Here is a 13,841-nt window from a genome sequence, read left to right as displayed (position 1 = left end):
GTGTGGTGGTGCCGGCTCAGACAGGGCGATGCCCGGGGGAGCACTGCTCAGCGTGGCCTGGGAGGTGTGGGGGTGCTGGCCCAGACAGGGCGATGCCCGGGGGAGCACTGCTCAGCGTGGCCTGGGAGGTGTGGTGGTGCCGGCTCAGACAGGGCGATGCCCGGGGGAGCACTGCTCAGCGTGGCCTGGGAGGCGCGGGGGTGCCGGCCCAGACAGGGCGATGCCCGGGGGAGCACTGCTCAGCGTGGCCTGGGAGACGCGGGGGTGCCGGCCCAGACAGGGCGATGCCCGGGGGAGCACTGCTCAGCGTGGCCTGGGAGGCGCGGGGGTGCCGGCCCAGACAGGGCGATGCCCGGGGGAGCACTGCTCAGCGTGGCCTGGGAGGTGTGGGGGTGCCAGCCCAGACAGGGCGATGCCCGGGGGAGCACTGCTCAGCGTGGCCTGGGAGGTGTGGGGGTGCCGGCCCAGACAGGGCGATGCCCGGGGGAGCACTGCTCAGCGTGGCCTGGGAGACGCGGGGGTGCCGGCCCAGACAGGGCGATGCCCGGGGGAGCACTGCTCAGCGTGGCCTGGGAGGCGCGGGGGTGCCGGCCCAGACAGGGCGATGCCCGGGGGAGCACTGCTCAGCGTGGCCTGGGAGGCGCGGGGGTGCCGGCCCAGACAGGGCGATGCCCGGGGGAGCACTGCTCAGCGTGGCCTGGGAGGTGTGGGGGTGCCGGCCCAGACAGGGCGATGCCTGGGGGAGCACTGCTCAGCGTGGCCTGGGAGGTGTGGGGGTGCCAGCCCAGACAGGGCGATGCCCGGGGGAGCACTGCTCAGCGTGGCCTGGGAGGCTCAGGGGTGCCGGCCCAGACAGGGCGATGCCCGGGGGAGCACTGCTCAGCGTGGCCTGGGAGGTGTGGGGGTGCCGGCCCAGACAGGGCGATGCCCGGGGGAGCACTGCTCAGCGTGGCCTGGGAGGTGTGGGGGTGCCGGCCCAGACAGGGCGATGCCCGGGGGAGCACGGCTCAGCGTGGCCTGGGAGGTGTGGGGGTGCCGGCCCAGACAGGGCGATGCCCGGGGGAGCACTGCTCAGCGTGGCCTGGGAGGCGCGGGGGTGCCGGCCCAGACAGGGCGATGCCCGGGGGAGCACGGCTCAGCGTGGCCTGGGAGGTGTGGGGGTGCCGGCCCAGACAGGGCGATGCCCGGGGGAGCACTGCTCAGCGTGGCCTGGGAGGCGCGGGGGTGCCGGCCCAGACAGGGCGATGCCCGGGGGAGCACTGCTCAGCGTGGCCTGGGAGGTGTGGGGGTGCCGGCCCAGACAGGGCGATGCCCGGGGGAGCACGGCTCAGCGTGGCCTGGGAGGTGTGGGGGTGCTGGCCCAGACAGGGCGATGCCCGGGGGAGCACTGCTCAGCGTGGCCTGGGAGGTGTGGGGGTGCCGGCCCAGACAGGGCGATGCCCGGGGGAGCACTGCTCAGCGTGGCCTGGGAGGTGTGGGGGTGCCGGCCCAGACAGGGCGATGCCCGGGGGAGCACTGCTCAGCGTGGCCTGGGAGGTGTGGGGGTGCCGGCCCAGACAGGGCGATGCCCGGGGGAGCACTGCTCAGCGTGGCCTGGGAGGTGTGGGGGTGCCGGCCCAGACAGGGCGATGCCCGGGGGAGCACGGCTCAGCGTGGCCTGGGAGGTGTGGGGGTGCCGGCCCAGACAGGGCGATGCCCGGGGGAGCACTGCTCAGCGTGGCCTGGGAGGCGCGGGGGTGCCGGCCCAGACAGGGCGATGCCCGGGGGAGCACGGCTCAGCGTGGCCTGGGAGGTGTGGGGGTGCCGGCCCAGACAGGGCGATGCCCGGGGGAGCACTGCTCAGCGTGGCCTGGGAGGCGCGGGGGTGCCGGCCCAGACAGGGCGATGCCCGGGGGAGCACTGCTCAGCGTGGCCTGGGAGGTGTGGGGGTGCCGGCCCAGACAGGGCGATGCCCGGGGGAGCACTGCTCAGCGTGGCCTGGGAGGCGCGGGGGTGCCGGCCCAGACAGGGCGATGCCCGGGGGAGCACTGCTCAGCGTGGCCTGGGAGGTGTGGGGGTGCCGGCCCAGACAGGGCGATGCCCGGGGGAGCACTGCTCAGCGTGGCCTGGGAGGTGCGGGGGTGCCGGCCCAGACAGGGCGATGCCCGGGGGAGCACGGCTCAGCGTGGCCTGGGAGGTGTGGGGGTGCCGGCCCAGACAGGGCGATGCCCGGGGGAGCACTGCTCAGCGTGGCCTGGGAGGTGTGGGGGTGCCGGCCCAGACAGGGCGATGCCCGGGGGAGCACTGCTCAGCGTGGCCTGGGAGGTGTGGGGGTGCCGGCCCAGACAGGGCGATGCCCGGGGGAGCACTGCTCAGCGTGGCCTGGGAGGTGTGGGGGTGCCGGCCCAGACAGGGCGATGCCTGGGGGAGCACTGCTCAGCGTGGCCTGGGAGGTGTGGGGGTGCCGGCCCAGACAGGGCGATGCCCGGGGGAGCACTGCTCAGCGTGGCCTGGGAGGCGCGGGGGTGCCGGCCCAGACAGGGCGATGCCCGGGGGAGCACTGCTCAGCGTGGCCTGGGAGGCGCGGGGGTGCCGGCCCAGACAGGGCGATGCCCGGGGGAGCACTGCTCAGCGTGGCCTGGGAGACGCGGTGGTGCTGGCTCAGACAGGGCGATGCCCGGGGGAGCACGGCTCAGCGTGGCCTGGGAGGTGTGGGGGTGCCAGCCCAGACAGGGCGATGCCTGGGGGAGCACTGCTCAGTGTGGCCTGGGAGGTGTGGGGGTGCCGGCCCAGACAGGGCAATGCCCGGGGGAGCACTGCTCAGCGTGGCCTGGGAGGCGCGGGGGTGCCGGCCCAGACAGGGCGATGCCCGGGGGAGCACTGCTCAGCGTGGCCTGGGAGGTGTGGGGGTGCCAGCCCAGACAGGGCGATGCCTGGGGGAGCACTGCTCAGCGTGGCCTGGGAGGCGCGGGGGTGCTGGCCCAGACAGGGCGATGCCCGGGGGAGCACTGCTCAGCGTGGCCTGGGAGGCGCGGGGGTGCCGGCCCAGACAGGGCGATGCCCGGGGGAGCACTGCTCAGCGTGGCCTGGGAGACGCGGTGGTGCTGGCTCAGACAGGGCGATGCCCGGGGGGAGCACTGCTCAGCATGGCCTGGGAGGTGTGGGGGTGCCGGCCCAGACAGGGCGATGCCCGGGGGAGCACTGCTCAGCGTGGCCTGGGAGACGCGGGGGTGCCGGCCCAGACAGGGCGATGCCCCGGGGAGCACTGCTCAGCATGGCCTGGGAGACGCGGGGGTGCCGGCCCAGACAGGGCGATGCCTGGGGGAGCACTGCTCAGCGTGGCCTGGGAGACGCGGGGGTGCCGGCCCAGACAGGGCGATGCCCCGGGGAGCACTGCTCAGCGTGGCCTGGGAGACGCGGGGGTGCCGGCCCAGACAGGGCGATGCCCCGGGGAGCACTGCTCAGCGTGGCCTGGGAGACGCGGGGGTGCCGGCCCAGACAGGGCGATGCCCCGGGGAGCACTGCTCAGCGTGGCCTGGGAGACGCGGGGGTGCCGGCCCAGACAGGGCGATGCCCGGGGGAGCACTGCTCAGCGTGGCCTGGGAGACGCGGGGGTGCCGGCCCAGACAGGGCGATGCCCGGGGGAGCACTGCTCAGCGTGGCCTGGGAGGCTCAGGGGTGCCGGCCCAGACAGGGCGATGCCCGGGGGAGCACTGCTCAGCGTGGCCTGGGAGACGTGGGGGTGCCAGCCCAGACAGGGCGCTGCCGCTGTGAAACGAGGCGGTGCGATGCTAGCGGCATGGCCAGGCGCAGCGCTGCTCGCCAGGTGCCAAGGGCCCTGCAGGTGCTGGAGGGTCCAGAGGGAAGCTCAGAGGGGACGGGGGCCCGATGACGGGCGCTGGGTGTTTGAGAGTGCGCCGTGGAAAAGTGGAAAAGTCTTTTGGGTGCTTGCTCAGGGCTGTGTGAGCTGTGTGAGTGCCGCAGGCTGGAAAGCTTTCCCCTCGGCTGCCTGTGCCTGACCCAGCCCAGCTGCCCACGCGGGCAGTGCGAGCGCAGGCTCCTAGCCTTTGCCAGTAGCTAGTGGGAGTTCCTAGCAGCGGGGCGGGGCTGCGTACGGGGTTTCTCCTTGCCCGTGTTTTCTCCGGGACTAGCAATGCCAGAGTCCAGGGCTTCTTGCCTTAAATCGATGCCAGCAAGTGACCCGCATGCCTGGACAAAGGCCACTAGCAAACGCTGTCCTGCTAGCCCCGGCCAGGACCCGTCAGCATTGGAGCCCCTCTCCTGGGAGCTGTTGGTACAACTGCCCATTCCCCTTCCTCTGACCTCATCCCACAAGTGCACCGGCGTCTTCCCCACCCGGCCCCTGGCCTCGCGGCCGCCGTCGCACTCCCAGTGGCACGTTGTGCAGAGGGACGGCCGATCTCGTCGCAGCGCACCTCTTCCTGCATGGCGTGCTACGCTCGGCCACGGCTCCTCGCCGCCTCTCACGGCGCATTGGACGCATAGGGCACGGCGTGGCCCTCGCGCAAACCTTCCCGTCACACTCTGCCATCGTGCCACGGCCCAAACAGGACACGGTTCTCCAGGCAGCCCTGCGCTCCGACTCCTCCGGGTAAGGCTTGTGAATCCGCTCACTGGACTAGGTGGGAGCACGCGCTGGAAGAAGAAAACACGGCGACGCCCCTTTGGAACGGTTGTTCATTGAGCTGTGTTGCTCCTGTCTGTCCCTTGCCCACCCTGCTCCCCCGCTGTCGCAGGAGCCGGCAAGAAGGAACCGAGGAGCGGTGGGGGCGGCAGGATCGTACATCGGGCGTTGCATCGGCCCCACTCCACGGGCCTCCCCAGCCGACCTGACGGGTAGCGGCTAGGGAAAAGCTTTGCAGCCGCCGTGCACGCATCCTGGGCACCTCCCTTGGAGTAGCGTGAGCGGCATCTCGGACACCGGGTCCAGCAGCGAGTGAGCGTTTTTCTCTCGTGCCACAGTGGCAGCATGAGAGCCAGCGGGATCCAACTCCAGCCCAGCTGGCTGAGGCTGAATCTCAGGAATCACTTCCGAGCGGTGGAAGAGAGGCTGGGGTGTGGAAGTGCTTTCCCTGGGGGCTTCAGGCAGCTGGGGCTGGCTGGCGCGGATGCTTTACCACGACACAGCCTGCATGTTGGTGGGGGGTGGGCGAGGCTCCCCGTGGCTGGCAGCTGGCTTGTGCGTGCCCCGTGTTGTGGGCCAGGGTCCCATGGCAGTGACTTGACTGAGGTTTAGCCAGTATTGTAAATGCCACCAGCTGCCAAGTGCCGCCTGCCAGCTGCCTCTACCGAAGAGCAGGAAGGGGCTGCAAGAAACCTGCCTCTCCTCTGGAACCAGCGCCCTCGTCCGGTTTGAGACGGCTCCCCTTCTGCAGACAGGGCTTGGCACTGCCCTGGCAAGGGTAGCGGGGGAGACGCCATCTTCTCGCATGCAGCCTGAGCCCGCAGAAAGGCAGCTCAGCGGGGAGAGCTGCCGCACAGGAGCAGTGACCTAATTACATGGACCCGTTTTAGGGCAGCACTCGCCAGTCGGTGGCCCGTCTCGGGAGCCAGAGCTGGCTGCACGTGTACAAAGGGACTCCGCCCCTGCAGCCTGTCCTCCGGTCTCACGAGCCCTTTCTGAGGGGCAGCAGTGCCGTGGCTCCTGCTGCGTGCCCTCTCTGGAACTGATCTCAGCTGAGCCTGTGGCACGCCCTAAGGATCCTTCCTCGGCCCTGCAGGCCAGCCCCTTTGTCGCCCTGGCCGCGTGCTGCCGACTCTGCTCCTTTTTCGATCTGCAACCCCTGCGCCACGAGGGCTGCCATTGGCCGGGCCCAGCCCCCAGATCTAGGTGCCACGACCCCCTGGGTTGCGCACCATTGCTCTCGGGGCTAGCTCAGGTCTCTGACATACGCCACGTTGAGGGGCCAGTGCAAACCTGACCAGAAGGTTGAACTAACTGGACTTTGTACGCCCCCCGCCTGCTTTCAGGGGCCTTAAAAACTACTCTTAGTTCGCTGAGTCAGTCCCACAGGGAGCCACAGATTCCAGAAATCCTGCTACAGAATGTAGGTCCAACGGGGCCTTTATTACGCTGTAGGCAGTGCGGCGGGTGGGCTGTAGGCAGTGGGGCGGGTGGCAGTGCAGGGGGGTGGGCTGTAGGCAGTGCGGCGGGTGGGCTGTAGGCAGTGCGGCGGGTGGCATTGCAGGGGGGTGGGCTGTAGGCAGTGCGGCGGGTGGGCTGTAGGCAGTGCAGCGGGTGGCATTGCAGGGGGGTGGGCTGTAGGCAGTGCGGCGGGTGGGCTGGAGGCAGTGCGGCGGGTGGCAGTGCAGGAGGGTGGGCTGTAGGCAGTGCGGCGGGTGGCAGTGGGGCAGGTGGGCTGGAGGCAGTGCGGCAGGTGGGCTGGAGGCAGTGCGGTGGGTGGCAATGGGGCGGGTGGGCTGGAGGCAGTGGGGCGGGAGGCAGTGCAGGGGCGTGGGCTGGAGGCAGTGCGGCGGGTGGGCTGGAGGCAGTGTGGCGGGTGGCAGTGTGGCGGGTGGGCTGTAGGCAGTGTGGCGGGTGGCAGTGCGGCGGGTGGGCTTTAGGCAGTGCGGCGGGTGGGCTGTAGGCAGTGGGGCGGGTGGGCTGTAGGCAGTGTGGCGGGTGGCAGTGCAGCGGGTGGGCTGTAGGCAGTGTGGTGGGTGGCAGTGCAGCGGGTGGGCTTTAGGCAGTGCAGCGGGTGGGCTGTAGGAAGTGTGGCGGGTGGCAGTGTGGTGGGTGGCAGTGCGGCGGGTGGGCTTTAGGCAGTGCAGCGGGTGGGCTGTAGGCAGTGTGGCGGGTGGGCTGTAGGCAGTGTGGCGGGTGGCAGTGCGGCGGGTGGGCTGTAGGCAGTGCAGCGGGTGGCATTGCAGGGGGGTGGGCTGTAGGCAGTGCGGCGGGTGGGCTGTAGGCAGTGTGGCGGGTGGCAGTGCGGCGGGTGGGCTGTAGGCAGTGCAGCGGGTGGCATTGCAGGGGGGTGGGCTGTAGGCAGTGTGGCGGGTGGCAGTGTGGCGGGTGGGCTGTAGGCAGGTGGGCTGTAGGCAGTGCGGCGGGTGGGCTGTAGGCAGTGTGGCGGGTGGCAGTGTGGCGGGTGGGCTGTAGGCAGTGGGGCGGGTGGGCTGTAGGCAGTGCGGTGGGTGGCAGTGCGGCGGGTGGGCTGTAGGCAGGTGGGCTGTAGGCAGTGGGGCGGGTGGGCTGTAGGCAGTGGGGCGGGTGGCAGTGCGGCGGGTGGGCTGTAGGCAGTGTGGCGGGTGGCAGTGTGGCGGGTGGGCTGTAGGCAGGTGGGCTGTAGGCAGTGGGGCGGGTGGGCTGTAGGCAGTGCGGCGGGTGGGCTGTAGGCAGGTGGGCTGTAGGCGGTTAGGTATGTGGCTGTCATTTTGCTCCTGTCTTTACACCTGGCCTGGACAGACTCCACTGGGCTGTCCCCAAAGCCACTGCTGTGTAGTTAGCACCTTCTGCTTTCTAGGGCAAGCGCCAAGCTCGATCTCTCTAGCTTGCCAAAGAGGGCTTGGGGGGCCTGGTCCCGTGGGGCCGATGCCAGAGGCGCTGCAGGGCTGGAAGCCGGAACTCCCCACCTTTGGCTTAGAAATATGGTCCCTGTCAGTGCTGGTGTCACCTGCCCTCTCCCGGCAAGCTGAACCCCTTCGTGCAGGCTGCGGTGCCCCCCAACCGCTCGCCGGCCTCTAGCATGCGCCTGTCTGCTTCCATGCAGCCCCCCCCCCCGTGCCGAGAGTCCACTGCCTGGCCTGCAGCTGGGCTCTGCCTGTACCTGCGGAGGGGAGCCGTCCTCTGAGCCCCCTGCTCCGCTTCGCCCTGCCTGCACTGGTGGGTGCCTGCGCTGCGCCCACTGAGACTTGTCCATCCTGGCTCCTCTGGCTCAGCCGCTGCTCCACTTCCTGCCCAGCAGCCTGTCAGCCTCCTGCGCCCCCTCAGCCGCTGCTCCCCCTCCCCTTTCTCCTGCTGGCAGGGCCCTTCCGCACGCTGCAGCTGCTCTAATCCCTCCTCTCTGGTGCCCCTGCTTTGACTTCCCCTCTCACCGCAGCCTGCCCCACTGCCCCTCACTTCCTGTGCCCTCCCATGGCTCCCGGCTGTCCACGGGGCCCTGCCCCACACTTCCTGTGCCCTCCCATGGCTCCCGGCTGTTCATGGGGCCCTGCCCCTCACTTCCTGTGCCCTCCCATGGCTCCCGGCTGTCCACGGGGCCCTGCCCCACTGCCCCTCACTTCCTGTGCCCTCCCATGGCTCCCGGCTGTCCATGGGGCCCTGCCCCTCACTTCCTGTGCCCTCCCATGGCTCCCGGCTGTCCATGGGGCCCTGCCCCTCACTTCCTGTGCCCTCCCATGGCTCCCGGCTGTCCACAGGGACCTGCCCCTGCTGCCCAGCGGGGCCTCTTGCTGCTGCTTGCAGGGCACCTTCGCTGCGCAGCCTCGGGCGAGCAAACGGCTTTGCTGCATCGATCCCCTGACCCTCGGCATGGGCATTGGCCCTGCCCGGGGCTCACCTGGCTCCCGCTGCCAGCAGGCACACGCAGCCTCCGGCTCTTGGGAAGAACCGGCCGGGCCGTGCTCCTGCCACCACCAGTTCTTGCTGCTCAGCTTCAGCCCCACTGCCCTGGGAAGCAGGGGTCCTCGCTCCTCGTCCACTGGCCTCTGCAGCCCGGGAGTCCTGCGGGGAGGGCCAGTGAACTGACGGGCGGGGGCCCTGTGCCGATGGGGAGCCTTGTCCAAACGCAGAGGGTGCCGCATTGAGCACCGCTGGCCACACCCTGTTCCCTGCTACTGCGGGTCGCGTGCAGCTGCCGGCTCTTCCCTAGCAGGCCAAGCCGCTTTGCGCGCCAGCTTCCCCCGCCCCGCCTGCGCCGTGGGCACCCGGGGGAGGCCAGGCCCTGGGGTTGTGCCATCTGCTCATGGAGCTCATCAGAGGGCCCCCCAGGGGGCTGCCGTCTCCCCTTTCCTACCCGGGATCTTTGCCTGGCTGCCTGCGACTGCAGCACCCACCCCAGTGGCCTCCAGGTCTGCACACTGGGCACGCCAGGCCCTGTGCGGCTGCTCTTCCTTCTCCCCCGGGAGCAGGCCCCAGCAAGCCCCCCTTCTCCGAGGCCCAGCAGCCGCATCGAAGGGGCTGTGGCGGGCAGTGGGCTCGTGGTCACATCTCTGGTGCTGGGGCATCTTGCTGCGGCCTTTCCCACTGCATGGCCCTCTTCTCACCCGGCTCCCAGAGGAATCCAGCCCCACCCGCTTGTGCCTGGGTCACAGGCCACTGCCTCCCCTGGCCGCCAGCCCCATGCCCACTGGCACGAGCGCTGAGCCTGCAATGACTTCACTGACTGCCCCATCTCCCCTCTCTTTCTGCCCCAGATCAGTGGAGCCCTCCCTGCCCGGATCCTCCGTTTCTACTGACTCTGGCAGCTGGCAGCTGGTAACGGGCTGCGGCAGCTTTCAGGAGCATGCAGCCCTGAGCGCAGACCCCGCTCTCCCTTGCAGCTTCCCGGATGAGCTCCCTAACGGCTGCCTGTAAGTGTACGGGGAGAGGCTGGCTGGAAAGTGGGGCAAGCCGGGGAGCTGCATGAGCCTCAGCGCCTTCCCCTGCCTGCAGGCTTGTCCCAGCCTGCTGCCCCACGCAGGGCGGCCAGCCTGCAGGCAGAGGGGCGCTGCCCATGGGGCTTCCGCAGAGCACAGTGGGCAGCGAGCCGGGCCTGCGCCTTTCCCTAGGGGCCGCTCGGCTCAGCCTGTGCCACCGAGAGGAGCCCGGCTGACGCGGCCTCACAGGCCTGGATCACTGCTCTGCTGGTCTCGGCTCCAGCCCACGCCTGGAAATCTGTCAGGGACGGACCCCACGGCCCGTCGGCCGGCCCGAGTCGGCTGCCCCACCCCCATGGCCTGAGCCGGCCGGCCCAGCCCCGCCCCCGGGTTTCTCCTTGCTGTGTAGACGTTGGATTCCAGACCCTCCAGAGCACTCGCGCGGCTGCTCTTCTCCGTCTCCACCTGAGCTGTGTCGCCCACGCGCTCGTGGCGCGGCGCCACCGGGCGGCAGAGGCGGGACGGGCGCTGCCTCCCCTCTGCCCTGGTCAGCGCGGGCTGGAGCCAGCCTTCGAGGCTGTGCGCGCTGCAAACGGAACCGCGGCCCAGGCCTCAGCAGGGCCTCTCCTAGCCGAGCGCCCCGGGCCGGGCAGGCCTCGCTGAGGAGCACCCCGCGCCTCGCCTCGGGGGGGACACTGAAGCCTTCGGTGTCCCTGCTCTGGCTGCAGCCAGCACGATCCCCCGGAGCTGTTGGGCTGTCCCTACGAAGGCCACTAGCCCCACAACTGGGCTGGGCGGGTCCGTCCTTGGCGCCGGAGTCGCTTCTGGCCCAGCCCACGCAAGGCCAAGAGGCTAGACTTGCTCTTTCCCTCAGGCGTGAAGGGATTAACGCCCCCCCCCGGAACCGTGGCCCTGGGCCCCTGCCTTGGGCTCCCGCCTTTCACACCCGTCACCTGCTGCCTCCCGCATGCTGGGCTAGACGCCGCAGGCCAGGGGCGAGCCCGAGGCAGGTCCTCCCCTTCCCTGGCCCCGGGCGCCCTGCTCCGAGCCGCGTTCCCAAGGGGCCCCGCGGGCTTTTGCTTCCTGCCCTGCGCCCCTCGCTCCCACAGCGCGTTTCAGCTTGGCCAGGGGCCACTGGAGCCTTCGCCTGGACACCTGAGTCTGAACAAGCTGCCTCCCAGCCTGGCCAAGGCGCTGCCCAGCTAGCGCACTTGCTCTGCACCTGCCACGCGGCTCCCGCCGTGGCCAGACCCGCCTCCTGCTGCTGCGTCCGGCCGACGCTTCCCTCATGGCCTGTGCCCGGGGAGGGCCCGGGCAGGGCTGGCTCTGCCCTTCCAGGGCTGCCTCAGAACAGCTGCCTTTGAACTGTAATTGCTTCATGCTGCTCTCTCATCTGGAATGGCGTGTTCTCTGCCGCCTCCCCCGCCCGCAGCCTGCCTGGCGCAGCTGGCGAGGGAGCGCCCCCGGGGAAGCCGTGCCCTACTCTCGGAGAGGAATGCAGGCAGCTCAGGCTTGCGGGGAAGGCTCTGAGAAGTCCCCACACCCGAGGCCTTGGCGGAGCCCCGTGGCCGCGCCGGCGAGGGCGGGGGAAGTGCCCAGAAGGGGCGTTGCAGCTCCCCACGGAGGGGAGGGAGCGACCTGAGTCCACTTCCCCAGCAGGGGCAGAGGGGCCCGGCCAGTGTAGGACGAAGTTTGTGACGGGCCCGGGGGGGCTGGTTCTGCTGGGAGCGGGAGCTGCGGCCCAGCACCAGGCAGACTCCCCTGCGCTAGGAGCAGTGGCCAGGCCTGGGGGACCACGGCCATGTTAGAACCTTGCTGCTGCCCAGGGCTCCGGCCGGGCTCACGCCCCCACAGCTCCAGGAAGGCTGCTGCTGACCCGTCCCCCTTCTGTCTTGCAGGCTGGTGCCGGTGGCAGACCGAGGCTCCCGGCTGCAGGAGGTCCGCTCTGCATTCCTAGCCACCTACAGCAGCACCATCGGCCTGCAGGCCCTGCCCCCCAGCCCCTCCAGCCTGGGAGGCCTGCTGGAGCAGTTTGCACGGGGCGTGGGCCTGAGGGCCAATAGCGGCCCCCTCTGAGCGCGCGGCTCACCTCGGCCTGGTTCCGGCTCACCTCGGCCTGGCTCCAGAGCGGCCCCTCTGAGCGCGGGCTCACCTCGGCCTGGCTCCGGCTCACCTCGGCCTGGCTCCGGAGCGGCCCCTCTGAGCGCGCGGCTCACCTCGGCCTGGCTCCGGCTCACCTCCGCCTGGCTCCGGAGCGGCCCCTCTGAGCGCGCGGCTCACCTCGGCCTGGCTCCGGAGCGGCCCCTCTGAGCGCGGGCTCACCTCGGCCTGGCTCCGGCTCACCTCGGCCTGGCTCCGGAGCGGCCCCTCTGAGCGCGGGCTCACCTCGGCCTGGCTCCGGCTCACCTCGGCCTGGCTCCGGAGCGGCCCCTCTGAGCGCGGGCTCACCTCGGCCTGGCTCCGGAGCGGCCCCTCTGAGCGCACGGCTCACCTCTGCCTGGCTCCGGCGCAGCCAGCAGCAAAAGGACTCCCAGCCGTGCGAGGGCCAGCACTGCCCCTGAGGCCCATGTTTCCAGTAAAGGCTCCACACCCTGACTTTTTCCTGCCTCTTCTTTCAGGCTAGGGCAGCATGGGGAGGGTTCCCCTGTGCTCCCCCGGGGCTGCCAGCTGCCTGGCAGATGCTGCTGGCCTGAGTACCTGTGGGCCAGCCCCACTGCCCTCTGGGAGCGTGGGTCATGGAGCAGCTAGGCAGGGGCTGGGCTGCACGGGGCCAAGCAGGTGTGGCCTGAAGGGCCCGGTGGTGTCTGCAGCACCCCTCTCTGCCATGGGGCCCCTTGCTCCTGCCAGCAGAGTGGGGCCTGCCCCCCCGGCTGGGGCCCTGCCGCCTGCCCCCCAAGCCGCCATCCCCCGGGCTGGGGCCCTGCCCCCCAAGCTGCCTGCCCCCCCCCGGGCTGGGGCCCTGCCCCCCAAGCCACCATCCCCCCAGGCTGGGGCCCTGCCCCCCAAGCCGCCTGCCCCCCCGGGCTGGGGCCCTGCCCTCCAAGCCGCCATCCCCCCAGGCTGGGGCCCTGCCCCCCAAGCTGCCTGCCCCCCCCGGGCTGGGGCCCTGCCCCCCAAGCCGCCTGCCCCCCCGGGCTGGGGCCCTGCCCCCCAAGCCACCATCCCCCCAGGCTGGGGCCCTGCCCCCCAAGCTGCCTGCCCCCCCCGGGCTGGGGGGCGGGGCGGGGGCAGCAGCCCGCGGGAGGCCCGGCTTGGCGCATGGACCGGCTCGGGGCCGCCGCTTCCCCGCCCATGGAGCCCGCCCCGCCCCGCCCCGCCGCGCAGCGAGCCGGCCGGCCGAGCGGATGGCGTCTCCGGCAGCCCTGGAGCCGGCGCCCGGCAGCGTCCCGGCCACCAAGCTGGAGCTCAGCGTCTCCTGCAGGTGAGGGGCGCGGGGCGAGCCGGGGAGTGTGCGGCACGTGCCCGTTTTGCGCGTGCAAGGCGTGTGTCGGAGCGTGCAAGACATGCCTGGCGTGCGTGTGTAGGGGAGTGTGCAAGGCATGCCAGGTTGTGTGTGTGTGTGCAGGTGAGTGTGCAAGGCATGCCCTGTGTGTGTGTGTGTGTGTGCAGGTGAGTGTGCAAGGCATGCCCAGTGTGTGTGTGCAGGTGAGTGTGCAAGGCATGCCCTGTGTGTGTGTGTGTGTGTAGGGGAGCGTGCAAGGCATGCCTGGTATGTGTGTGTGCAGGTGAGCGTGCAAGGCATGCCCGGCGTGTGTATGTAGAGGAGCGTGCAAGGCATGCCCGGCGTGTGTGTGCAGGGGAGCATGCAAGGCATGCCTGGCGGGTGTGTGTGTAAGGGAGCGTGCAAGGAATGCCTGGTGTGTATGTGCGTGCGCGCGCGTGCAGGGGAGCGTGCAAGGCATGCCCGGCACATGTGCGTGCAAGGGAATGTGCAAGGCATGCCCAGTGTGCCCATGCAGGTGAGTGTGCAAAGCATGCTGAGCGTGCAAGGTATGCATGTGCATTGGTTAGCGTGTGAGTGTGCAAAGCATGTCTATCATGTATGTGTCTGATGGCATGAGCACTTGCAGTGCGTGGGAGCGTGTGCATGGCACAGCGTATGTGTGCAATGCCTGCTGTGTGTGTGCCAGGCGTGCATGGGGTGAGTGTGTGCGTGCAATGCCTGCTGTGTGTGTGCCAGGCGTGCATGGGGTGAGTGTGTGCGTGCAATGCCTGCTGTGTGTGTGCAAGGTGTGCATGGGGTGAGTGTGTGTGCGCAGGACTAGTGGGTTAGAGCACACATGCAGCCAGTGCACACGCCAAACGTACTCTCCAGGGATTGTTAG

General features: G+C 70.5%; 2 protein-coding genes across 15 annotated transcripts in view; both read left to right on the top strand.

The window, feature by feature from the left end:
• MTMR14 (myotubularin related protein 14) overlaps positions 1 to 12,111 on the top strand; it is a 59,481-nt gene extending 47,370 nt beyond the window's left edge. For 10 of the 13 annotated variants that reach the window (XM_075917276.2, XM_075917272.2, XM_075917271.2 and 7 more), the window contains 2 exons: positions 9,355 to 9,510; positions 11,415 to 12,111. In XM_075917276.2, the coding sequence (XP_075773391.1) occupies positions 9,355 to 9,510; positions 11,415 to 11,592 (334 nt within the window). In that variant the 3' untranslated portion in view covers positions 11,593 to 12,111. The remainder of the gene's footprint in view (positions 1 to 9,354; positions 9,511 to 11,414) is intronic. The other 3 variants (XM_075917279.2, XM_089781336.1, XM_089781332.1) reach the window with 2 other exon arrangements.
• Positions 12,112 to 12,751: 640 nt separating this feature from the next.
• CPNE9 (copine family member 9) overlaps positions 12,752 to 13,841 on the top strand; it is an 80,488-nt gene continuing 79,398 nt past the window's right edge. Inside the window, exon 1 of one of the 2 annotated variants that reach the window (XM_089781340.1) lies at positions 12,752 to 12,937. In XM_089781340.1, the coding sequence (XP_089637466.1) occupies positions 12,775 to 12,937 (163 nt within the window). In that variant the 5' untranslated portion in view covers positions 12,752 to 12,774. The remainder of the gene's footprint in view (positions 12,938 to 13,841) is intronic. The other variant, XM_089781341.1, reaches the window with a different exon arrangement.

Source organism: Pelodiscus sinensis, chromosome 11 (genome assembly GCF_052426305.1).
Source record: "Pelodiscus sinensis isolate ZL-2025 chromosome 11, ASM5242630v1, whole genome shotgun sequence".
NCBI lineage: Eukaryota > Metazoa > Chordata > Testudines > Trionychidae > Pelodiscus > Pelodiscus sinensis.
Note: the sequence above shows the minus strand (reverse complement) of the source record. Positions and strands in the feature narration are given on the sequence as shown.